Source organism: Alosa pseudoharengus, unplaced genomic scaffold (genome assembly GCF_046254945.1).
Source record: "Alosa pseudoharengus isolate Yale_2024_CS ecotype anadromous, Long Island Sound unplaced genomic scaffold, YU_APseudo_1.1 YU_APseudo_1.1_scf_2, whole genome shotgun sequence".
NCBI classification, from domain to species: Eukaryota; Metazoa; Chordata; class Actinopteri; order Clupeiformes; family Clupeidae; genus Alosa; species Alosa pseudoharengus.
Window position 1 is genome coordinate 9,750,637 of NW_027468663.1, and position 25,244 is coordinate 9,775,880.

Genomic DNA, 25,244 nt, shown 5'->3' on the forward strand with positions numbered 1-25,244 from the left:
GTCTGACGCTGCTTAAAGGTAACAGTTTTACCGTGGTCTCACCGAATACATTACTTCATGCGCATACGGTAGCCTATTGTTCTGTACGTCGGTATGCATTCCACAGTGTGATCATGTAGGCTATCACCCAATCATCACAAACCACACCTGTCTCAATCATAATCCCATGGTATAGCCTAACGGTAGCCCATGAAAACATATGTTATCTTAACCGAATAGCCTATGCTGGATCTTGTCCAACATAGGTTTCGAAGATGAGATTTCGCCCTAAATGCGACAGGTCCCGATGATTACGCATGAAGTCTAAACAGTTTTTCAGCTGCGTTAAACCGACATCGGCAAACCAGACATAAAGGAACAGTTATGTATAGCTTACAAGCACGTGTCCTACAGTGGCAGCACTTGATTGTAGGCTACTGCGATTCATTAGGGGTTACGCTACTATATTGACAAGTGTTAATTTAGATAGACCACTCAGTCACTGAAAGTGAAAAGTAGGCTAAGATTATGACTTGATTGTGACATTTATTTTAGTTAAGCTGTATTGCATATATATAGGCCTAGTCTCCCTTTGATTGATTAGGCTGAATTATATATTTTTATTTTTGCAATAGACTTTTGTCTGATTGTGTCATATTTCGAAACAAAGAACTTCTTTATTATTATTATTATTATTATGTTTTACCCATACAGGTGTAGTTTCTCATTTCAGAATGATATTCGTTATTTAGGGAGGAGGGGTTTTGAACAGGGAGGAGCTATATGTTCAATGCAATATTTGAAGGAGGGACGAAACTATATAGGTGGTCCCACTGAAAGGTGATGCAACTTTTTAGCGTACATTATTGTCAAGTAGCAAGAGTCTCAGATACTTCAGCGGACCAGACCTTGTTATGGTAAGTATTTGTTTTCCCCTAATTGTCAGAAATAACAATAAAGAATATCTGTATACCGTATGGATACCTGTTGAAATCAATATATAATGGCCACTGTCTAGGCAAAATTGTGTTCGATGTAACCTATGCCGTTTACAAGACTAACCAAATTACAAACACGCTATCGGCTCGCTCTTCATTTACACTATAACCTGAAGTGGACGTAGTCCTCAACGTCTGGTTTAGGCATACTGGCTGAATGCAGCAGCCTTCTTCATCTATTCTGCCAGTTTGGTATTGTTTTTTGCATTTTTATGACCAGGTGAATATAAACTTTGTAGCCTAACTTCGCCAAATGCGTAAAACACTGTATCAGTTTGACAAAGCGTGCGCTTCCTTTCTCATCACTTCCTTGGTTTGCAGTGATGTAGACTACTACACGTGGCAGGCTGCCCTGCAATTACTTCTAATGTTGGCTCAATTTATAACGCGTGTAACGTTAACGCGTGTGGTGTTTGCTAATATAGTCAATGTAATTAATAGTGACCGTGCCGTGAACGTATGTGAAGGCCACAGAACAAACAGCCAAATGACAGGGTTTATTATGCTTTTACTTACTTGTGCTGCTATGTTAAATGGGAGGACCTAACTAAGTTTAGCTGAGGAATCCTGACACCTTTAGCATCGTTTCACACCACTAGTGTCACTGATTGCATCCCTCCTCGAATGATTTGTGATAACGAATCGGTTTGTTTTCACCACCAGCTTTTATTTAAAATAAACCTACCTAACACTCAAACAATATTTCAGGATGCAACGATGTCACCGCATCGCGCCTTTTTAAAATGTTGTTTTGTTGAATCACCCCCAGAGGTCGATGTTGCCACTGCTGTGCATATCAAACCCGATCTCAGCTCCTTCTGCCTCCTTCGCCAAGGCGTCTTTTAGTTTCAGGTCTTCCAGCTCCAGGCATGGATGAGCTTTAATTTTAGGATAGATGCTTGTGTAAGGCATCATAAGGGCACGATATAAGTGTGTACTTTTTATTTATTTATATTTTGTTTATATACTATACTCCCAAATTCATTGTGTAAGTGGTTAGGGGGCCATATAATTATATGAACTGTGATTAGGGGCTCAGGGTGATGAATTGTGCCTAAGTTCTATTATTATTGCATAAGATTTCATCAACATGTTTACATGTGTCCAGGCTTTTCAGGTTATGTACTGTGATGGATATTGAAATTGCTTCAGGAGTACTTCTGAAAATGTATTTTACTAAAACTATGGGATAACTTAGAATATGACAAGAAAATCTGTGAACTGTAGCAGGAGTTACAAAGTAATGAACTCCTACACACACACACATAGGATGATTAATATCAGTAATATGAAGGGAATCAGTTGAATTAATAAACCTTAGTTACATGCTTAGAGAACACAAGTAAGGTAGTTTGGAGGTTAGTCATCAGTCTGATCAACAACACCATCTGTGATACGGGATGTCACTGTTTTGATAAGACATTCCCTTTAATGACACCCCGTGGTCATATTATCAAAGCATTCACATGCTGTGGCTTGACTCGAACATGCTGTGGCTCATTGCTTATTGAGTTGGAATAGCTTAATATCTCATTTACCCATCTATGACATAGTTAGACTAACCATATGCTAACAACAAAATAATGAGAGAGATATTTTCCCCCTTTAATTTATTTTTTATTATGCATGGTGCAAAGCTCAGGTAACAAGCTTTATCAGTGTGTACTGCTCTGTAAAATTGCGCAGCTGGATATTCTGATATATGTTAGAAATAAGATATGTGCTTGAAACCATCTAGATGTAGTTTTCATGCATCAGCAGCTTCATTGTGTGTTGATACAGACATAAACTGTACATTTTCAATGGCACAAACATCCAACTTTCTTTTAGATCTTTGCAGCTTTCACCCTCCTTACAGTAGAATACATACTTGAGGTTTCACTTTTTATTTGCCTCCCAGTGCTCATTTCAGCGAAGTTCCTAAAAGTGAGATGGTTAATGTTGTACTGTTGTGCGAGTTGGTTGTTGTTGGAAGTGCTGTTTGTCTCAGGCTTTGCTTGGCTCAGTCACTTATGTAGCCTAAGCGATCCTTAGCCTACGAGACAGCATGCTGAGATGAGTTGTAGTGTAAAGGAGACCCAGCCATTAGCAGTCAGGCTGATGCGCTGTTCATCTTCTCCACATCTGGGTCCAATCTGTGTACACATATGTTGTGCACAATGGTGCTCCTGATCGACCCGAATGCACCTAGAACCTGGTTGGCAGGAGAATGTAGCAAGTTTGTGTGTATATAGCCTAGGTGTGTGTGTGTGTGTGTGTGTGTGTGTGTGTGTGTGTGCGCGCACGTGTGCGTGCTGCTCATGTTTTGCCTTTACAGTGTTCACATAGCACGGCAGTCATTTCAGTGGAAGCCAACAGGCACTGGGCTGTGTTATGAATGGCATTGTACACACTGTTGTGGTCTCTCCCACCATGCAGTTGGCTCACAGTGTTATAGACAAAGCACATTGGGCAAGAGATGCCTTTCTACGTACTTAGAATTGATTAAGACTGTAATTGCAATTCAAAGCAATGGAGCTTATTTGGCCAAAGACCCTCTAATACAGTCTCATACATTCAGAAATTTACTAGTGTGTATGGCGAATCAGTCACTCAGGCATGTGGTGCTATGGTCTGTTCAACACAGTGAGGTTGATAAGCATGGTTTCCCCACAGTGGGTTGATCTTATAGATTCATGAGACACATTTAGTTGTGGTTCCTGCACAGTAGTTATGGACAGGAACATAATTTGGCAGGGAAATAATGTCTACATGTAACCTATGCACTTTTCCCACAGCGTTTCTAAAGGATATTACTCAGGAAATGGAAGTTTTCTAGATTAAACTCTCAGGGTTGTTTTTTAATGTTTCAAATAGCCTCCAGCCATTGTTTATGGCTTGTTATTAATGCACCCATGCACTGTCACTTGAATCAGACACAATCAAAACACAGAAACTGCTGCACCAACAGGGTTGTTATTCTTGAGTTTGTGGGATTAAATGTTCCTATTTGCAGTATTTGCCCAACGGTTGATTGGAAAGGTGGAATGCAGTGGACAGTAGGATGGGTTTTAGTAGTGCTTTATCTGCTGAGATTCCTGGCCTGGAGCAAACAAAGCAATGTAATCACACTATTACTAGGTATAACATTTAATACAATGTTTTGTAGGAAGAAACAAGTCCTCATAGATGCCTCTGCTTGCCTCTCTCACTTTTTAGATTGAAGTCATGCTAATTTGGTAGAATTAAAATTTTACACATCACCTCAATAATGCCTGTGACATCTTGAAAGTTTTTTACATTTTCACAAAATGTAAAAAACTGTTAGTAAGAAACACATTAAATATGGACTCTCTCTTTTGCCTTCTATGCATGCTATTGCCAGTGATCAGGAACAAACAGATATATGTGATCAGCTGTGAGCTACAGGAATTAATGTCTGTGAAGGTTACATGTCAGCCACCCAATGTTCATCCCTGCCCCGGCAGGGTGCATCTCCACGGATAAGACCTGTGCACACCTGTGCAACATAATTGTTCTAATCTCCTAGCAGTTATGTTGACTATTGCAGTCTTTAAACTGCAAAACATTTAAGCTTAAAGATTCTGGTAAGCAAGAATAATAGATATGTGTGCTGAGTTTGTTATAAGCCACAGAAAACATTTATCAAGTAAGCCTATATTAAAAATGTAAAAACAAAGTCTGCTAGGGGTGTGCCAGCTGATGGTGCTGAAATCACTTCACAGTTCATGCTTGCTACAAACCTCAAAACCTGGGCCACAAACTTCCAGACCTACGTGTAACTCATTAGCCTCGTTTGCATATAACTTTTTTGTTGGATCGAATACTGAAGATGTCAGACCACCTGTTTACATGGCACAATAATCTGATCCAATTAGGTCACATTTAATTGGAATAGCCATGTGACATCTGCACATTTCATTCTGTTTGGCGCAGGATTTTTAAATCTGCTCAGAATGATCAGAGCAATTATGAAGTAACAGTGTGAAGCTAACGCATATAGGCCTAAGGAATAAAAGTAATCTTAGTAAGCGCTGTCATAGTTAGATAGGCTTTGGATAAGATGTTAACATCCCCATCGTCCTACCCAGTATCCTCAAACTCATCTGCTGGCCTACTGGAAGCAACTGGAATCCATGCATTTCCACAGAATTATTTTTGGAATCTGATCCCTTATCATACCTGTTCATTCACACTGCCCTACAAAGGCTAAGAGCAGTATCTGCACTTTTTTTTGCACAAATAATGCACCCATGCACTGTCACTTGAATCAGACACAATCAAAACACAGAAACTGCTGCACCAACAGGGTTGTTATTCTTGAGTTTGTGGGATTAAATGTTCCTATTTGCAGTATTTGCCCAACGGTTGATTGGAAAGGTGGAATGCAGTGGACAGTAGGATGGGTTTTAGTAGTGCTTTATCTGCTGAGATTCCTGGCCTGGAGCAAACAAAGCAATGTAATCACACTATTACTAGGTATAACATTTAATACAATGTTTTGTAGGAAGAAACAAGTCCTCATAGATGCCTCTGCTTGCCTCTCTCATGTGTGTGTGTGTGTGTGTGTGTGTGTGTGTGTGTGTGTGTGTGTGTGTGTGTGTGTGTGTGTGTGTGTGTGTGTGTGTGTGTGCATGTGCACAGGGACAGACTGGGACTAAAAAAAGGCCCTGGACTTTCTTCTAAAAAGTCACACTACCATTCACACTCACACACACATTAGGTTTCTATCATGATACAGTCTCACAATATTAAATGCCAGTGAAAGTATCATATTCAAAATAGTCAGTCAGATTTTACAAAAAGTAATTAACATATACTTTGACAAATATAAGCAGCAGTGTGCAAAGGTGTCAAAGGTTAGGTTTTGGTGTGCAGCAATGCAATATTGCTTGGCATGAATGTCTACAAGAATACCCGATTGATTTTGTTCCATTTTTACATACATGTTTATAAATGACAGAGTTGCCATTGTTAAGGCATCAAACAGCATATCTTCACTAAAATGTAGTAAGTACCTCCTCAATTAATATAAAAACTGAGTGATTATAATCACTTGCTTCACTTACTGCAAAATGTTATTGTATGGCCATGTAAGTATAAGCAGTAATGCAAAGGCAAAGCGCTGTATAGCCTATAAAACTACCAAATTTTGCCTAAATGTCAAAAAACAAATTGTTTAATATTCACCTCACTTTCATCTATCTAATGATACCCCTTGTTGTTGAATATAATTTGATGCTTATACTTGGTGTAAGAAAAACACAAAAAGCAGTTTTTCTCAGTTTGGCATTTTTGCAGATACTGCTCTTTGGCTTTGTAGGGCAGTGTACTCATCGCTGGACTTATTGTGACAAAATTCAAGATGGCGGCTAACGGTAAACTTCCTGAAGGTACTGTCTGTATAAATAAACTACCAGTGCTTTTTCAGAGTTCTCAATGTCTCGTCTTAAATGTCAAGGCCGTCGGAAGTCTACCAATGAAGTATGGAGCTGCTTTGAGCCTCATAAATGGTGTAAAACAGTGATTTATTTGCGCCCAAGGCCCCCCCATTGAAAAACTGTTGGTAGCATCGGCTAACTAGCGCCAGATTTCTGAGTGCAGGGGACAAGCCGAGATGAGCTAGTAGCTACAGTATGAGACATACGTTCACACTCCGTATCATGTTTCAACACACTTTAGGTCAATATCACACCTGAATTCTCCTTTAAGCCAAGAACCGTAGGCCTATCTTCTTTGCGTTCTCTGCCTCCTTTTTTGTATTTTCTATCTTCCATTTATGTTCTTTTCTTCTGGCTACCAAATATGTTTACAGACATTTTCCCACTACTTTAGCCTACCAAGAACAGAATCTCTTGATCTCACGTCTTGACTTGCAGATGGGCTAACGTAGCCTACTCCCCATGGGGAGGGGGAACTTTTGATACATTTTTTTTTTGAAATCGTTATCAGCCAGAAGCAACAAGCAACAACTCTTTACGCTGGTGAGTGAGACACAATTATCAATGGATTCACTTAATGCAGAATCAGCACAGAAAGCGTTTATTTAATTATTTATTTTTCTGGTGCCCCCCTCTGACCAGGCAGGTGCGGTTGCTCAATAGAGAGCAAAAGAAAGGGTTGCCCCAGTTGCTACTAAAGATTCTAGAACAGAGCGCTCTAGAATCTTTGGTTGCTACCCCTCCAGAATTGGGCCCTGACAACAAGTGCACATTTTTGTTTGGGACCAAAACGACGTCAGTCGGTGCTGTTTGAGTAAGATCGGAATGTGCATTTTTGGGGCAACCTCGCTATGTCAAAGTAAATCACTCTTTTAAACGATTAACAAGGCAAAAATATAATTACATGTCTATGCTACTATGGAGAGGGTCTCTGCAGACAAACTGCAGAAAAACATGAATTCAAGTGAGACAAGGCCAGTATTGAGCTGAGGAAATCTGAGGCTGTGTGTTAGGACAGGAGTGAAAGTAAAAGATCGTAGCCTAATCTTTGCCTCTGGAAGTTTTTAACAGATTAATTCCTCACCTTAAAGGATAATTCCAGTGTGATTTTGACCTAAAGTGTGTTGAAACATGATAAGGAGTGTGAATGTATGTCTCATAGCTCACCTCGGCTTGTCCCCTGCACTCAGAAATCTAGCGCTAGTTAGCCAATGCTACCAACACAGTGTTTCGTTGTGGTGCCTCGGGCATCGGCCTAGCCATGCAAATAAATCACTGTTTTACACCATTTACGAGGCTCAAAGTAGCTCCATACTTCATTGGTAGACTTCCGAGGGCCTTGACATTTAAACGAGACATACAGTAGAGAACTTTGAAAAAGCACTGGTAGTTTATTTACAAGACGATTTATACAGACAGTACCTTAAGGAATTTTACCGTTCGACGCCATCTTGAATTTAGTCACGATAAGTCGAGCGACGAGTACAAACGAACAGGTATGATAAGGGATCAGATTCCAAAAATAATTCCGTGAAAATGCATGGATTCCAGTTGCTGCTACGGAAGCAACTGAATCCATGCATTTCCACTGAATTATTTTTGGAATTCTATAGTTAATTTTATTAACCGTATTTGCCTTAAGTAGGCACCACGCCTGTTTTAGTCACTTGTGGAATGCTTGGAAAAATTGGAATGCTTCTAGAATCTGCAGCCAGGTTCCATGTTTCTGTTTATGTCATGTGATGGAGCATATGGTAGGCTATGCTCTATAAATTGGGCCAATTAGTTTTGTGGATCGCAGATTTGCTAGGATTGCAAAGGGGCAGAACATTTCCGGTAAATTTCCGGAAACTTTCCATGGGAAGTTAAGCTGGGGAATGTTGGAAATATTCCAAATTGTAAACTTTCATGGAATTAAAGGAAATTAGTGGAATTAATGGAAATTTACAGGAATTAACTGGGAATTTTGGGTAATTCATACAAAGTGTTTCATATGCAAACATTAACATTTTGTTTCGTAATAAGCAATATGATTTGTTTGTTCGTATTTTTGCTTAGCATACAAAGCTAACTAACATGCTATTGGGAAACCCATTCTGTGCCTATGGTTTACTAGAGTGCTAAGCTAGCAACACTGAAACCACTGGACTGCCCAAGATACACCAGCCACTCAACAACAAAATCCGATTGATTGGAACATTAACTAACTATCACTTTGTCCAGTCAGAATCCCAGAAAATTGTAAAAAAAAAAAAAAAAAAAAAAAAAAATATGACACAACATAACACCCCAAACCTCATAGATTATGATTACTAGTGCAGTGCCAGTTCAAACATGCTATTCCTGTAGCCCAATTACATGCCTGCAGGTAGGCCTGCTTTGAAAATAGAATAGGGAAAAACATAATTCCAGGTAAGCATTCAATAATGAATAGGCCTACAGATAATATAATAATATAATACATGTGAAGTGAGCAGAATTTAAGCATGGCTACATGTGACATTTTTTACAAATCAAAATTACATAATCCTAACAGCTGTTTTGAGTCAAGGCTATATGCTTAGCCTATTGAATAACTTGATGATAGAGAAAATAAACCATTTTGTGGAATGATGCATCATATGAAATTTGCAACGGTGTGACTCAAAAACAGTCTCTGGTGGCCTATAAGTGACATCACACTGTCAGCCACTCGTTGCTTGTCGCTGGTTATGCTTTGCATGTGTGGCATTCTGAGACGTTCTTTAATTCGGGACCATTATTGCTCGTTTCAATTTAGGACCTTGCAGTTGGAATTGTCGTTTGCTTATTCAAAGTCTAAGGACAGTCCAAAGTAGCCTGGGCTATTCATATGTGACATCACACTCTGTCTGCCACTCGTTGCTTGTCGCTGGTTATGCTTCGCATGTGTGGCATTTTGAGACATTCTTTAATTCGGGACCATTATCACTCGTTTCAATTTAAGACCTTGCAGTTGGAAATGTCGTTTGCTTATTCAAAGTTTAAAGACAGTCCAAAGTAGCCTGGGCTATTGGAAGTGTCCGATTATTGCACATCATTTTTTACGTCATTTTGAAGAGCCACTGCATACCTGTGTGTCTTGGCGTGTTGTTGCAAAATCCACAGAGTTCACTCTATTGTTGACGTCAGACATGTTACGTTTTTACCCGTATAACCTACACTGATCCAGCTCTGCCAAAGCCCTGCTTCTATCCTCACTGGTAGCTTACAGTACAGTGGTGTGTTGGAGGGGGAGTGGCTAGCGGCGAAAGCCAAAGTGTGCTTCTTTTACCGATATATTTAACGATATCTTTTGCATTTCTTATTCAAACAACGTCAAATTTGAAATCAGTCTGACAAACGGGCAGCGAGATATGCGTGCCACAGACACACAGACAGACAGACACACAGACGCTTCTTGCTTTATAGATAGATAAAGTTGTCAAGCTTAATCAGACAGACAATATGAGCATAATGGTTATTGATCGTCCCGTTAGAGCTTATGTGAAATGACGTACCCATTATGTGCAACTCTGTTCGCAAACTTCCCCCAGTTTCACACCACACATGAGATGATGTTTTCACTGGGAATCCCCCCCCCCCATGAACATGAACGCACCATAGTTTTCCTTTATGTCTAGGAGCCTATGCTGATTGCTGTAGCATGTGATTGACGTATGTGGGTAGAAATTCGATTGAAATTGCATTAAGTCAGGTTGTTTTAACTAATATTATGCTGCAAGATGGGGTTTTGTCCATTACATTTAAGTTCCCCTGTTATAGACTAACTTGCCATATTAAAAATCCCTAGTTTATTCCCATTAATTCCCATGGAAAGTTTCCAACGTTGAAAATTCACTGAATTTTGCATCCCTAAGGCGGGATGTGTTAGCCTGACGAGCCAGACCCACATTAAAATGTAGGGTCTGGGCACTCACCTTTCGCAGTGCTTAGTCCGAGGGGCGGGATAATCGGTTGTCTTTCAAATTCCCTCTGCATGGAATAGGACAGCGCTATGAGTCCCATGCGTTTCCCCACCAGCGGAGCTAGTGGGCTAGTTCAAACTTTTGCCAACTTAAAAAAAGCTTAACTCGTGTCACACTGTTCGCCAACAGCAACATCCATCTTCTTTGTTTTCAAGTAGCAGGGAATTCAAGCCAAACCGTTGCAACTCTGCCATCAATCATTATGTTAAGCCCGCCTAACGACTCTATACACGATTTGATTGGCCTGATAGAAGTTTAATTTTTTGAGCTCACAAGCCAACGGAGAGTTGCTAGTCTAGCCCTGGAAGCAAATGTAATTTGCTGCCGCTAGGGTGTGTCTAGATTTCTAGGCTAGGGATGTGAAGACAAACATTAAATTTGCAGGAAGATTTCATTAAGATTCATGGTGGTAAAATGTCTTTAGTAGGCCTATGTACACAAGGCATATTGAAAACAAAAAAACCTCAGGTCTGTGCAAATGGGTCAAATATTTTGGCAGAGGGGCATTGTTTTCTTTATTTAACTTTTTAAGCCTTTTTTTTTATTTAAGCCTACCCACATGTTTACTAACAGTAACAAAGGATATATTCTATTATCTATATTTGAAGAGAAAACATGGAGAATATGGTTAATTGCTTTCTTTCACTTTCTTTCTTTCATTTATCTGCTCCATCCCTCCCTCCTGCTCTCTTTCTCTCTCTCTTTCTGACCCTTTTTTAAACCTCTTCTCTGCATAATGTTTGCAGAATGGCACTGTCCAGCACACGTGACTGTTACTGCTTGTCGCTGTACTGATTTCTAAGACGGCCAACTTGTCCTTTGTTTACTCAGATGAACTGCCTCAGATGTTAGTGGTGCTGATGGACTGTTTTACTGCTGCCCCCACTTCATCTCGTCAACATTGGTCATAAGCTATTGAGCTAGCCTAATTTAAGATGCTCACTCAGAGGAGAAAGACTCTTTGTCAGGTGCCTTTGTGATGTCCTTTAGCCACTCTTTTTAGTGTACATGAGAAGGGCTAAGAGAGTGGCTGAGCCATCATCTGGCAGGCACACATATTATGAAGAACTCACTGTTATAAAACCACGTCATGGGTTTTAGTTTGTTTGAGGTTCACTGATGTTGCCCTGATGAAAACCTGGTAATGCCTGCTGTGTTTGTGGTTAAGGGAAACAAGGACATGGGTCATGACCCTGCCCATGAAGATTCCAGAGGTTTGAGCCAACAGATCATAGAGAAGGGTTTGAACAGGGTCTCCCCACAAGGCCACAGGAAGGATTACAGTACATGAATATATTGAACGAAAGCTAACAAAGCTAACACCCACTCATTCCAAGCATTCACATCTTCCCATCTTTTCCTTACATAAGATTGTAGGAATTGCCTCGCACAACAACTAGTGTATGTAGGGGGTGGTGGGGTGGGGGCGGTATCCTTCAGTCGGTGTGATAAGCGAGATGATCTTAATGACTTCCTAATTCCTCCAGGAAATGTTGGAGGCCTAGCCTGTTGCCTATTGGCCTGACAACCTACAATTTGTCATGCTATGGTCATAATGTCAGGGAAAAGACACATATAACATGGTGAATAGCAGCTAGAGCCATCTTGACAAGGCACTGGCTGGATTATTGGGTTTTAGGACCTTAGAGGCCTTGCGACCTGTTTGTTGTCAGACTGGGCCTCAAACTCATGTAGCTACTATAAGCAGTGTGTGTGTTTCAAGATGACAGTTGGTGGTAGAGTGGTAGAGTGATGCTTGCAGTCATCCCAAGAACTTTTATCACACCTGTGAAACAGAAAGACCACTTTCTTATATACATAAATAATGTATTGGAAATTGAAATATAGACACACATAATATCAGAGGGTACTTGTTGACTGTGGAAAACATAAATAAATCCATTGCCATTTTCTTTGATGTATGTAAGGCACAACTTTCATTCTTTCACAAAGGAGTATTGTTATGGCACCTGTACTTTGGGGAAGAGACATTTTTTTTCTTAAATGCAGTTCTCTCTCTCTCTCTCTCTCTCTCTCTCTCTCTCTCTCTCTCTCCTTGTTATAGGCAGTGTCAGCTCACTTTCAAATCCCACCAATGCATAAAGCCTGCAATGAAATTACAGTTTTGGGAAGAAGAGGGGGTTGTGTGTGTGTGTGTGAGGGGGTTGCACCCAGCGAAGAAACTAATTTGTGTCGCCTTCACCCCTCCTCCTTGTCACATGTTCCTTTCACAGCATAGAAAAGTTCCTGGATTAGCGGAGAATTAGCACAAAGCAGAGACGCTGCTTCAGCAGGAGGGTTACGAACATTACCAACCAACGGACGAACGAACGGACCAACGACCGGCTGAACAAGTGAGTGAGTGGCAAAGGAGGGACAGAGCGAGCCACCGAGTGAGCTGTGTGGCACAGCCCCGCGCCAGACGCCAGTGACCCCAGCAGCAGCAGCAGCAGCAGCAGAGAGTTCCAGTTCCAGAGCGGAAAGGGACTCAGTCAACAGAGCCACCAGGACGGGACACTCGCAACCAAGAGCTCCCCCTCCACAACCCGCAGTCTCCCCAGGATGGAGGAAAAGCAGTTTTCAGGGATTCTGGTAAGTTTTTTCTCTCTCTCTCTCTCTCTCTCTCTCTCTCTCTCTCTCTCTCTCTCTCTCTCTCTCTCTCTCTTTCTCTCTTTCTCTCTTTCTGAGCCAAGTTTGAGTGAAGCATATACGGTTGGTATCACTGCACCTTTCTAATAAGAACAAGACCAATTTTGGGGAATGGAGATTACCTTGGACCACTTGTCAACATGTTAATATTGGTTAGTGTTTATAAACCCTCTCTAAAAAGGTTTGCTGTGCTCCTGTCCTGCTAAGTTGATTTCTTGCCATGTGTCAACTTCGGGTGCTACAAACACCACTCCAAAATGGCAAAAGTTTGCAAGCATACTCTATGATTTAAAGGAGCAACAATAAAGCCACTTACAGTAAATTCAGGTATATCCCCATATTTTCAGTAATTTTGCAAAACAGCTATAACGATAGTGTTCAAATGGACTATGTAAAGTTGCAGTGCCCAGACGAATTAGAAAGGGAGGATTTTGTCTTTATCTCTGTGTCAACACTGAATTTGATTACATGTGACCTTTTATGTTGCCATTAATGTTTACATCATTTCAATGTTTTGTTTACATTGTTGCAATCATGCCAGATATTGTATTAAAGCTGAAGAACAATAAAAACAAGGATGTTTGTGGAATGCAATAAACCGATGAATCCGGCAGTCAGTTTAATCCTCCTCAAATCATCTTCAAACACAATGTGGGATTCTTAAATGAAGGCCTCTTGCATAATCCCATATGTAATCATAATGTACGACCTGCCCAGTGTCAAACTCATGCAATGTGCCCCACATGCGATTTTCACACTTCGGCGTGACTCTAAAAAGGCTGTTTATTACGTCATATCGGCAGTGCGGTTGTCAGTGACCGAGGTGGCAGCACAATGGAGAGACCAAGTCCCTAGTTAGAGCTGAGTGAAATGCCTGGACACAGAGGGCATTTTAGAGCTGCGCTCTCTGACGCCATCATTGATGAATGCACTCCAGATGCCTACAGAAGCTCATCTGTGCCAGCCAATGTAGTGGAACAGCTCTATGGTTGATCAAACATTTGATCACAGTGAATAACAGAATCAACAGGAAATGTCTAGATGCGTGTTTAGCCTCCACCTCCGTGTGACAGCCAGCATGTACAATAGAAATGGAGTATTCGTTTATTTGTGTGACTATAACTTAGTTGTTACACTTAGGCATCCAAGTCCCTCTTGCTCAAGAGGGCAGCAACTTCTACATGTGCCAGGTGTGGCACATGCATAGCCATCTCCCAAGCCATTGGGATGTGACTGGCCGTCTGCACTCTGATCTAGCGCTGCTGTGCTTCTCCCATCCGTCAGCTGGCCCTCAAGGGGCAGGTACATGCATACGGCTCAAGTGTTTGTTTTGGCCCCGGCGTTGCGCTCAAGCCACTTTTGTGACTGTGGATGGACAGTGTGTCCTTGGCTGATCGCCATGCTGTGGAAGCTGTCCCGTCAAGAGGAGGGGGTCCCGAGCACATCCATAATGCCCGCTGGCCCACATCAGGCCTAAATCAGTAGAAGCCAACACTTTGTCCATTTTGCTCCGCTTCATTTGGTCACAAATTTAAGTCCTGCACCTGCTTCTGCTGGCCGGGGCCAGGGCCGGGGCTGCAAGGGCAATTTATCTGTCAGGGGAGTTCCTATGTTCATTTATTTATCTCTGTGCAGCGCTCACTCGGCAGCAAGAGCTGTGGCAGTGGCTTGTCAGGATAAGCTATGGGAGCGCCTAGCCCAGCCCATTCTTTAGCTGCTAACACTGTTAGTATTCAGAGCAAGTGCTCCTACTGTTTGACTTGGCCACTCTCTGTCTCCCTCTGAGGCAAGCTCTCTTGTCATGACTTCTGTCTTAAACCATAGGTAATGGTTTATGGGATTTTTATTTTTTATAATACCCTGTTTATGTGACTTGGGCTGTTTTTGTTTCTAGTCAAGAATACCACCCTACAAATGCTAAAACTCATTGGACAAGGGAGCTCTCTTGCCTTCTTGCCTCTATTTTGAACAGCTGAAGTGTAAAAAAAATATATATATATAAGTTGTTGTAAATGTTTCCAAAGTGCAGGCAGCCAAACATTTACAGTGAACAGGAGAGGAGATATGGCCAAGGCCCCTCCTCATAAGTTTCCCTCCCCTCACCTGATTGGCTTCTCCTGGAGGGGTTGCAGAGTCTGATGGGGTTCTTATGAGCCTTATCAGCCCTATGTGGTGCCTCTCTTTAAGTGACAGATGTTGCTCTAAACTTAGCAATATTAATTGTGTGACTGTGATGTTGCTGTTGCAATAGATAGTGGATCTGTCTCCCCCTAAAATCTATACGTGTTTGTCATACTCATAAAGCTCACTTCCATGTGTGCAAGTTTTATTGATTTGCTTAAAGCTAAAAGTGAACCAATATTGGGTAACTTTTTTATTGCATAATGGTGACTTTACACGTCCACCATTTTAACTTTGTGAAAGAAAGCTGCCTATGTTTTACGTTCCTTTTTCACTGGTACTTTTTATTAGTTGTGGATCTATTAACGTTGGATTTGTGGGCCACACAATGTCACAAACGAATTCCCTATAGGGCCCAAACATGCTTTCTCTGGGGATGGGAAGGTGTCGGCCGAGACGTCCAGGCCCTGTGATTGGCACGTTTGTCTGGCCTCGGCTTCCTTCTGTGGCATCTCAGGCATGCCTGCTGATGGGCGTCCGCTTTCACCGTGATATACTGTACGTCGGGAAAGGAGGCGGTCAGCGCTCAAAGCAACTGTCTGAAGCCATTAATACTGGGGCGAGACATAGTGGTGCCAGATGTGTCTTTGATGGGAGCCACAAATCCATTTTTGGGCCTCTTTGAAGTTGCCTCTTTACCTCTGGCTTGATGTTGATGAAGAAACAGTTGAATATTAGTGACTGTGAAGGCCATTGTTTCTGTCCGTCTGACTGAGGTGCCTAATGTTTCCTTATTGCTCCCCCGCTGGCAGGAGAGAGTGAGAGTTTGTCATGCTGATTGAGAACATATCTAGTGGCCGATAATGAGCAGGAAAGACAAGAGAAGGATTTATGCTTGGGCTGCTAGACACTAAGGACAGGCTGCAGAGCAACTGTTAGTGACCTATGGCTACCCCTCCCCTGTGGTCCCTCCCCCACTGCCCCTACACACACACTATACACACACATGCACACAAACACAAACACACACACACACACAACACACACAACATTCACACACACACACACACACACACACACACACTCACTCTCATACACACACACTAGTAACTCTCACACACCCCGCCCCCTGCTAAGGCGGCAGCTTCCCAGCTTTTCCCAAGGGCCGCTAATGTGTGCTGTTTTCTGTGAAGTGGAAAATAGATGGAAACAAATATTGAAACCCTTTGGACTGCCTTTGTATCCCTCAGGAGGCAAGGCCATAGCTGCACACAACTCAGTTCAGGTGCACCACTGCCATAAAGTGGGCCACAGTGCACACATGGCCTACAGCGGGACCTCTCTGCGCTCCATGCTCTCACAGAGAAGTGAGAAAATGTATTATGTATTGCTGAAAAAACAAAATCAATTCTGAAGCTTTTTCAACCTCCAACGTTAAATCTTTTGGAATGTGTTATGTATGTGCAATATGCAAGGTGCAATATATTGGCACTCACAGGTGGCCAGTAGCCACTGACAGACGTAGCCCAGGTTGGGAATGCTCAGAGACTTACGTAAGGAACATATTGAGCCGTCAGTCACTCACTTGAATTAGCTTGAGTGTTCGCATCTCCGAAGCTGTGCAACCATGGTGCCTTCGGGGGCATGGGAACAGATGTGTCCAAGCAAAAAAAAAAAAAAAAACAGAAAGAAAGAAAGAGAAGAAAAAAATGAAAGAGGGGTCAGAGTCAAACGTGATTTCAGTTCATCTCCGGAGTTCCCTGACTGTAACAGTGCGCCGAGCACAGAGAATCCACTGAGGAGGCAGCCTCTGTGGAGGGAGCACAATGGAAGGACAAGGGCCACCAAATGCCAAACACGTCCACTGCTGCGCTTCCTTTAAAGAAGGGGAAAAAAGCAAGGGGGGGAGAAAAAGTCCCCCACCTCTGCCAAAAAGGTTCGGTTGAAAGGCTGCCTTTGGATTTCATTTGGAGAAACCACTCAGCCTGAAAATTTTGGTTTTCTGTTTTTCTTCCCCTTTCTTTTATGTGAGGAGGTACCCCCATTATACAAAAGCGAAACAAAATACAAAAAGTGTGTGTGGGGGGGGGAGGGGGGGTGTAGGTTGGAGGGGTGAGTTACAGAAAGTGGGAGAGACGAGTTGGAGAGATGCCTGTTGTTGAAATTATGGACAGCAGCTCAGTATTGTTTCCCCATCAAATAGGCTTCTTAAATCTTCTCATTTGTGTTGTTATTCGCTATTATTATTATTTTTGTCGTTGAATTGAGATCCTCCCAAGCCTTTTCACCCCATAATTTGTTGCGCTTGAACTCAACCTGCTCTCCCTGCTGTGCAGTGAATGGGGGACACAGGCATGGGACGAGGGGGGGTCTGCCGTTCTCAGGGTCCCCATGCACAAGCATACCCCCCTCCACATTATTTACCACTGCGGTCTGATAGACTTCCACTGTGCATTGGCTCAGGAGTTTTGGATTCTTCTACTGATATATAAATGTGTGGTGTGTGTGTGTGTGTGTGTGTGTGTGTGTTGCTCTCTCTGTGAGAGGAGTCTTGGTGTAGTGAGTTGAACTCTGCATTGATAACCCAGCAAACGCAGATGGACAAACATTGCTCTACAGATAAAGCCTCCTGTGCCGTGAGGCCTGATGTATATCTGCATAACCCTCCGTTTGTTCATAACTGGACCTTTGTCACCAGCTGAACAACAGAGAGCTGCTTCTGACTAGTTCTGTTTGTGTGCACAGAGAGGGAGAGCCTTCACCTTTAACTTGTTTGCACTGACCTAATGGACCTTTTTAAAGCTGATCTAGCAAATGTTAGTCAGGATGTATTCTTTATGATACACATCACTCACACACTGTGGGATTTCATTCTACCTTCTCGTGGTCCAGTATCGGTCACATTCAGGGGGAAAAGAAGGAGTCCTTAAAATATTTTTCTCTGTTTCATTTCTGACCGGCTGCCCGAATGTGATGGTTGCTTGTCTAATTTGTTCATTTGTCGAATCCACGTGAGGGACTGTCGAGTCACATGTACCTCTCTTTCATCCTCCACGATGGTCCCATATGTTTGTCAAAATGTGTATGTTGTGTGCTTTTTCTGGGCCGATTTGTGCCCGAGCCACTCCACCGAGCCCCATTCTCCCTGGAGGGGATTTGAGCTACACGCTATTTATAAAGAATCAGCAGCTGGGGCCCTTCAAGCCAAATTACAGAGGGAGAGAAATTATCATGGAAACTTCAGGTTTACCCAAGCGTTGGAAATCGCTCTCCTGTGTCCCCGAAAGCTGCTGGACCAGGCAGACGCCCCGCACACACACACACACACACACACACACACACACACACGCACACACACACACGCACACACACACACACACACACACACACACACACACACACACACACACACACACACACACACAAACAAACAAACAAACAAACCCGAAATGCAACACACATCCACACGTCCACACTTGTGGTGAAGAAAATGTGACAGGAAGTTGTTTTTGTCGCCTTTGCCCGATAACTTTACCGCTTTGTTGCCCAAACAAAAGCAGTGGGTTGTGCCAGTGGAGGACTTCTCTGACCCCGCTGTCCCAGGCCCTCGGCACTCAGATTAAGATTCTCCTGAGTCGCCTGCGCTCAGAACCATTCAGAGTTGCTTTTCACTGAAAAAAAAGATCTGAAATGCTGCAGCTAACCTCGCTATAAGGCTTTTTTTTGCAATGAGGATCAAGTCACCCTAGCCATAATGACATTGTAGGGATATTGCTATTTTTAACAGTCCTGCTCACTTTCGTGCTTGTCCAACATGAATAGCTAATGAAAGGTGATTGGACATTAAGTGGGCAGCAGTAAAAGGAGGTTGGTATGAATTGAGAGTGATGGAACCAGCACAACCAGTAATTGCTAATCTTGCTCATGGGGCCAGAGAAACGGCAATCCATCCCAGGCGCAGATCTAATGACCAATTCTACTTGTCGAGTGCCACAGAACTGTTATTCACAAACCCTGATCTAGAGGATTAACAAAAGCAAACAAACAAAACAACACTGTGTGAAAGTCTCATTTGATTTTTAAGTTGGACTTCGAAACCAGATCCACAGTTTCAGTTGGTTGTAGTTGTTGACAGGGATCCCTTTTCTTCTCCAGATTGAGAGGTAGCCTGCGTTATATATTAGCAGGAGCAGCATGCCATATTGTGGCAATAGATCCGCGGAACATATTACACAACACCTAATATGTCCCAAACTAAATTTGGTGGGAGGGTGTTGGGTTATCAGGTTTCGTGCTTTTCCCTCAAAGCTGAATGTCACCCCTTCGGAGTATTACATTAAATGTTTTTGAAACATTTGAAAGTCAAGCATGTTACTTGCTGGATGTCCATCCAACTCATTTTCATATTTTAAGAACATTCATGGAAATTCAGTTGAAGGAAATGGGAGTGTGAATGCATTCACAACCACTTGTGTGAATTAAAAATCAACACTTGCTGTTGATTTTGTGGCGTGTGATGGGATCAAACCATAAGTTTGTCACAAATGCATGCGAGTAAATTATTTCCCATTGTATACCTTACGTGAATCAGAAAATAATCTACCTCAACTAAATTGAATTTATTTGCATCAGAAGATGTTCAAAACTTCAAGAAGTCAGGATTTCTAAATTTCCAGTCATGATTTTGTATTACTATGGTCAAAATGTGCATCATAACGTTGTCTGGAGACCTGGTTACTGGCATTTGATATACTGATCTGATTTCTGTAAGGGTTCTTTTCTAGCAGGCGCCACAATCTGATCATGTATTCACATGGGATGTTGTTTAGTACCATTGACTGTTGACTGATCTGATCATGTATTCACATGGGATGTTGTTTAGTACCGTTGACTGTTGACTGACAGTGCTTAGCCTGCTACTTAAAAAATGCCCTTATGCCAGGAAAGAGAGACAGGGTAGAGACACCTCTTCATTCTTCCCACTGCGGGGGTGTTTCAAGGAGGGGGTTGACCTCTTGACCCCCCTCACCATCTGCTCCGCCTGTCTGGAGACAGATTGACAGCAGATAAACATGGCTTCTCCCTGTCAACAAAATGACCTCAGCGCTTCGTCTTAGGCAACGAGTGGGCTCTGCGGTATAACAGGCTCCTGACCGCACGACCGTGCCACAGGTGAGAAAGGAAGTGTTGAAAAATGCATAATTAAAAAAAGCTGGTCAAAGACACGGGCAATTACAGACAACGGCATCTGTGCTTCCCCTCCTAATTGGAGCTAAACAGCAGTAATATTCAGCCAATTAGCAAAACTAATTCCCCCCAGATGGGCAAACTCTTGTTAAAAGCTCTGTTACTGTGCAGCGCGTTTTTTTTGTTTTGTTTTCTTTTGGTTTTGTTGTTCGCCTTTGAGTTAATTTGATTGCTTGCTACAGTTCTTTCACACATACACACACACACACACAACATACACACAAACACACTAACACACTATCACACACACACACACACACACACACACACACACACACACAAATCATGTACCACCACCCCTTCCCCCTAGCAACACTCTATTCTGCCATTGATATGGGGCTGTCAAAATAGTGTTGTGTAGATATCCTCATTAAAAGTGACCCATTATGTAGCATGGAGTCTCTGGAGGGACACTGACTAATAGGAGTTGGCTCCGGCCCCTGAGGACTCTCTAATGACCAGCGCTGTCAGGCAGCCTGAAAGCCAGCCTCGTGCCTCAGCCCCATAGCCCAGAGCACAGCAGAGTGGGACAGTGCTGCATGTGTGTGGGATTTAATCCACCATCCGTCTATTGCTCTCTTTCTCAATCTCATTCTCCCTCTCTATCTCTGTCTCTCTGTCTCTCACACTCCTAGTCTCCCTCTCTATCTCTCTGTCTGTCACACTCCTACTCTCTCTGTCTCTCTCTAGCTCTCTCACATCTGCATGGTTGCATGCAGATATTGATGAGTTAGGAGGTAGATTTACTTTTTGGGGGGATTTGTGTAGGGACTTCAACCATAAACAGTAGCCATGTCTCAGTGTGTGCAAGTCAGGGCCATGGTGCTGTCGTGGTAATGGTGGTGGTGGTGTTGCCATTGGTGGCGGTGCAGTCACCCTCCTCTATCAGTGGGCTTTATGGCCAGCTCTGTTTGGTGCACGGGCCAGTGCAGGCTTACTCCCAAAGGAGTTGAGCTGCACAGATGTGGCAAAAACTCACTGTTTACATGGTAATGTAAATTCAGCTGGAAAAGCACTGTGTGTGTGTGTGTGTGTGTGTGTGTGTGTGTGTGTGTGTGTGTGTGTGTGTGTGTGTGTGTGTGTGTGTGTGTGTGTGTGTGTGTGCGTGCGCGCGCATCACAGGCATGGCCTAACAGCCTGATGGGGAGGGGAGGGGAAAAAAACACTGGTTTCACTGTAACCCGAAAGCACACGCTATTCAGTCAGATAACGTTTACGTAACTCCAACTCCACATCTTTCTTGCTGTGAAGTTGATGTATTGAGCTTTGACACATAATGTACATGCACTATTTTTTTTTTAACAAAATGCAACAGATCCCTATGTGCCATCAGCAGCAAAAGCGTTTTTTTGTTTTGTTTTGTTTTAGAAAATTGTCACTGCAAAAAAAAGCTAATTTCTTTCAGAAAATTGTTAAATTATCATATTATTTTCAAAATCTGTAGTCACACCGTGTTCAGTTGCATGGTTATTATGGGCAGCGTGGAGTGGATGTTTATGTTATTTGAAACAGAATAGCCATAATGAAATGACCACATCCACCTCATTGACGGTCATGTGTGAGTTTCACTCAAGCTCAAGCAGCACCCTGTGCCTACCCTCCCGCTGACTCTTGACGGCTGTTCATCCCGGCCCCATTGTATCTCCCATCAAACGCTCATTAGGCACGGAGCCATGTGTCTGTCAACTTCTGACACCACTAACAGGATACTCGGTTGGCGACACTGCCAAGAACCGCCACTGAAAAGTCTCCTTTGTGAGGAGTGGTTTTTTTTGCACCCCCCCCCCCCTTTCTTTACCTTTCCCCATACATTGTAGTGCTGTTCGCCTCATCCTGGTAAATGGTATCTTTCCCGTTGATTGTTCCTCCATTGACAGCCAAGAGCACCAAGAATGGGAAATCTGTTGACCCCTCGAGACAGAGAGAGGATGAATTACAAGGGGCTGACACTACGAAACGTGTCACGGACTGTTTGCAGGGTATACCCACCCCCTCACCCAAGACTTTGCCTCTTACAGGACCTTGCAGGAGAACTGGCAATGTCAAGGGATGAGGATTTGAGAGTCAAGTGCGGCTCAATGGGAGCGTTGGTGGTCCTGGTGCAGCTGCCTTGCAAACAAGTGGAAGAAATGGGGAGACAGCGAGGGTAGAGCACCCTGTGGACGAGCTCAGCTCCTCACTTTTGTCTGCCATCTCGTGGGGTTGGTGCTGGGGGGCTGGGGGCCGGGAGGGTGGCTGGGGGAGCTTGGCAGCGTCCCCGGGCCCCGGCAGCTAAGCTAGCAGCTCCCAACACTCAATATGCAGCCAAGGTGCTGGAATGACAACGACTCCATTCATGGTGGAGGTAGAGGCAAAGGCTGTGGATCTCCCCTGTCTTTCTCACCCCTCCAGTGTGGGGAAAATGTGTGTGTGTGTGTGTGTGTGTGTGTGTGTGTGTGTTGGGGGAGCATTCTCCGTAACTCTTGAAGAGAGAGACCAGAATGGAGATTGAAAAGGAGGGAGGGAGGTAGAAATAGGGGCTGAGTGAGGAAGAGTTGAATGAGAAGAGAGAGATGGAGAGAGAGACCAGGAGGGAGGGAGAGAGAGAGAGAGAGACCAGGAGGGAGGGAGAGAGAAGGCTTCCATGCTGAATGATTGAGAGAGGCGGAGAGGAAGCAGAACTCCATCAGATGAAATGAGGTGAAAATAATTCAGGCATTAATCAAGGCTGGGCGAAAAGGAGGTTGTTCTCTTTTTTCCTCCCTCCCTCGCTCCCTCACTCTCTCTCGCCCGCTCGCTCTCTCCCGCGCGCACAACGGAAGCAAATGGAAAGGTGTGAATGAAGAACTCGGGAGCACAGTCGAGAAGAGAACTACTGGGCACTATCAAATCATGTCGGAGTCCAGCAATCCAGCTTGTATGGCTGATCAGGTCAGTCTGATTTAACTCTGTCCCTTCCATTTCCCAATCCCCATTCCCATCCCCGATGCATCTTTCGTCTACGACGAAACTATTTCTTATATGAGCTCTACGAAATATCAGGTCATATTGATACTTAAGTTTACTAATGGAGAAATACTCTGAGATGATAGATAAAAAAAAAAAAAAGATTTCTACGGGTTTTGTTCTTTTTCGACAAAAAAAAAAAAACGAGGGAAAGAGAGCGGGAAAGAGAGCGCATTCAAGCATCAAAGCGGCGATTGTGCGAAGCTGCCCGGACGACGGTGCAAGGTCCTGAAAGAATTGAATTAATCAAGACGAAGCATTGTCTGCGCAGCCTTATTTTTCAGCCATCACTCAGGGGGCCGGTGACGACTCAATAGGCCACGGACCGCGTGAGGAGGGGGTCCCAGCTCTTTAAAAACCAGACCACGTGTGACCGTGCTGAAAAGTTTTTATAACTAATTGCAGTGGGAAGGCCTGGCGCTATTGGCAGAGGGAGGTGAGATAAAGTTTCTAAGGAAGTGGGCCGGGGGGGAACAGTGTGTGGGAGAGAAAGACGGAGGAAAAGGGGGCAAAGTGTCCAGAGGAAAGGGGGGGGGGGGGTTGGCTCATATTTATGCCTTTTCTCCTTCCTTTGCCTCCTTTTTTAGTGGCCCGGGGACCTGTCAGTTAAACAATCCCTGAGGAAGATTTGTTTGAAATAAAATGTATAGATATCCGATATGGCATTTTGTTCCTCTTCGATTGATGCAGAATGCCAAGCTTGGTCACATCCTCCCCTTTGTGGCTCTCAACAATGAGCCTCCTGCCGTCTGAGCGAGGGTAGACGTGGAGGACCTTACTGTTGAAAGAGCTGGTTTTGGGGGGAGTGTTTCGCTAATATGTGGTTGCGTTTGGTGTATTTGGTTTCTCAGAAGTTGTAGTGAACATACGAGTTACTGACAAGGGTTTAAGATAAGTTAAACATGTCATACTGACAAGGAGAAGAGAAGTTAAACGGGCCATTGACTAAGGTCATCGATGTTGTCTCTCAAACCTGTGGACTTTGCCGCTTTGTACTTTGTCATACAGAACCAAACTCACAAACTCGACCCATTTCACATTGCATGTGTTTGGCCCAATTTACAAATATTTGCGTACATTTTGGGGCACTGGTGATGTTTACTCTCATCTTTATTGATCCGGCTTTCTCGTCTGTCTTCATCAGCTGATCTGCGATAATGAAACTGAGTGTATTGGATGACTAGATTTCATGTTAGTGACGTGTGTCAGGTAACGAGAATGTGGGAAAAGTGGTTATGGGATGTCTAGATCTTATGTTTGTATTGGAGGTCACTACATTGGCTGAAGTAAAGTTGAAGTTGATAGCTTAAGAGATTTACCTATGACGTATAGTTATTCTGTATTTTCATGTTGTCTGTACATGGTCATGGTTGCTATATGATGTTAATTTGGAGCTATGTCATAGGGGATGGAGAATATGCAAGCATAAACTTCGAGGAGGAGTAGGAGGCACATGAGAACTAGCTGTTTTTTTTTTTTTTTTTTAACCCAGAGTTATTGATTTTGGGCAATCTTGGGTTATCTTTGTCAGTCCATTATGATGTGAATGGATTTGAAGCAAACTTTACAATTGTCCACCATGAATTTTTTGACAATCTAAAATCTCTCTCTCTCTCTCTCTCTCTCTCTCACACACACACACACACACACACACACACACATTCTCTCTCTCTCTCACACACACATACACTCTCTCTCTCTCATTCTCTCTCTCTCACACACACACACACACGCCTTAGATCTATAAGGTGAAATGACTGACTCATTTGAACCCCCCCACCCCGTGGAAAAATTTGTATCTATCTATCCATCAAATCTTGTGTAGCACAGTGAGTCGT

General features: G+C 43.1%; 1 protein-coding gene across 1 annotated transcript in view; it reads left to right on the forward strand.

The window, feature by feature from the left end:
• Positions 1 to 847: 847 nt before the first annotated feature.
• The window catches only part of slc6a9 (solute carrier family 6 member 9), a 44,458-nt gene continuing 20,061 nt past the window's right edge, over positions 848 to 25,244 (forward strand). Inside the window, exons 1-2 of the mRNA XM_076293618.1 lie at positions 848 to 896; positions 12,639 to 12,996. Coding sequence (XP_076149733.1) covers positions 12,967 to 12,996 — 30 coding nt within the window. The 5' untranslated portion in view covers positions 848 to 896; positions 12,639 to 12,966. The remainder of the gene's footprint in view (positions 897 to 12,638; positions 12,997 to 25,244) is intronic.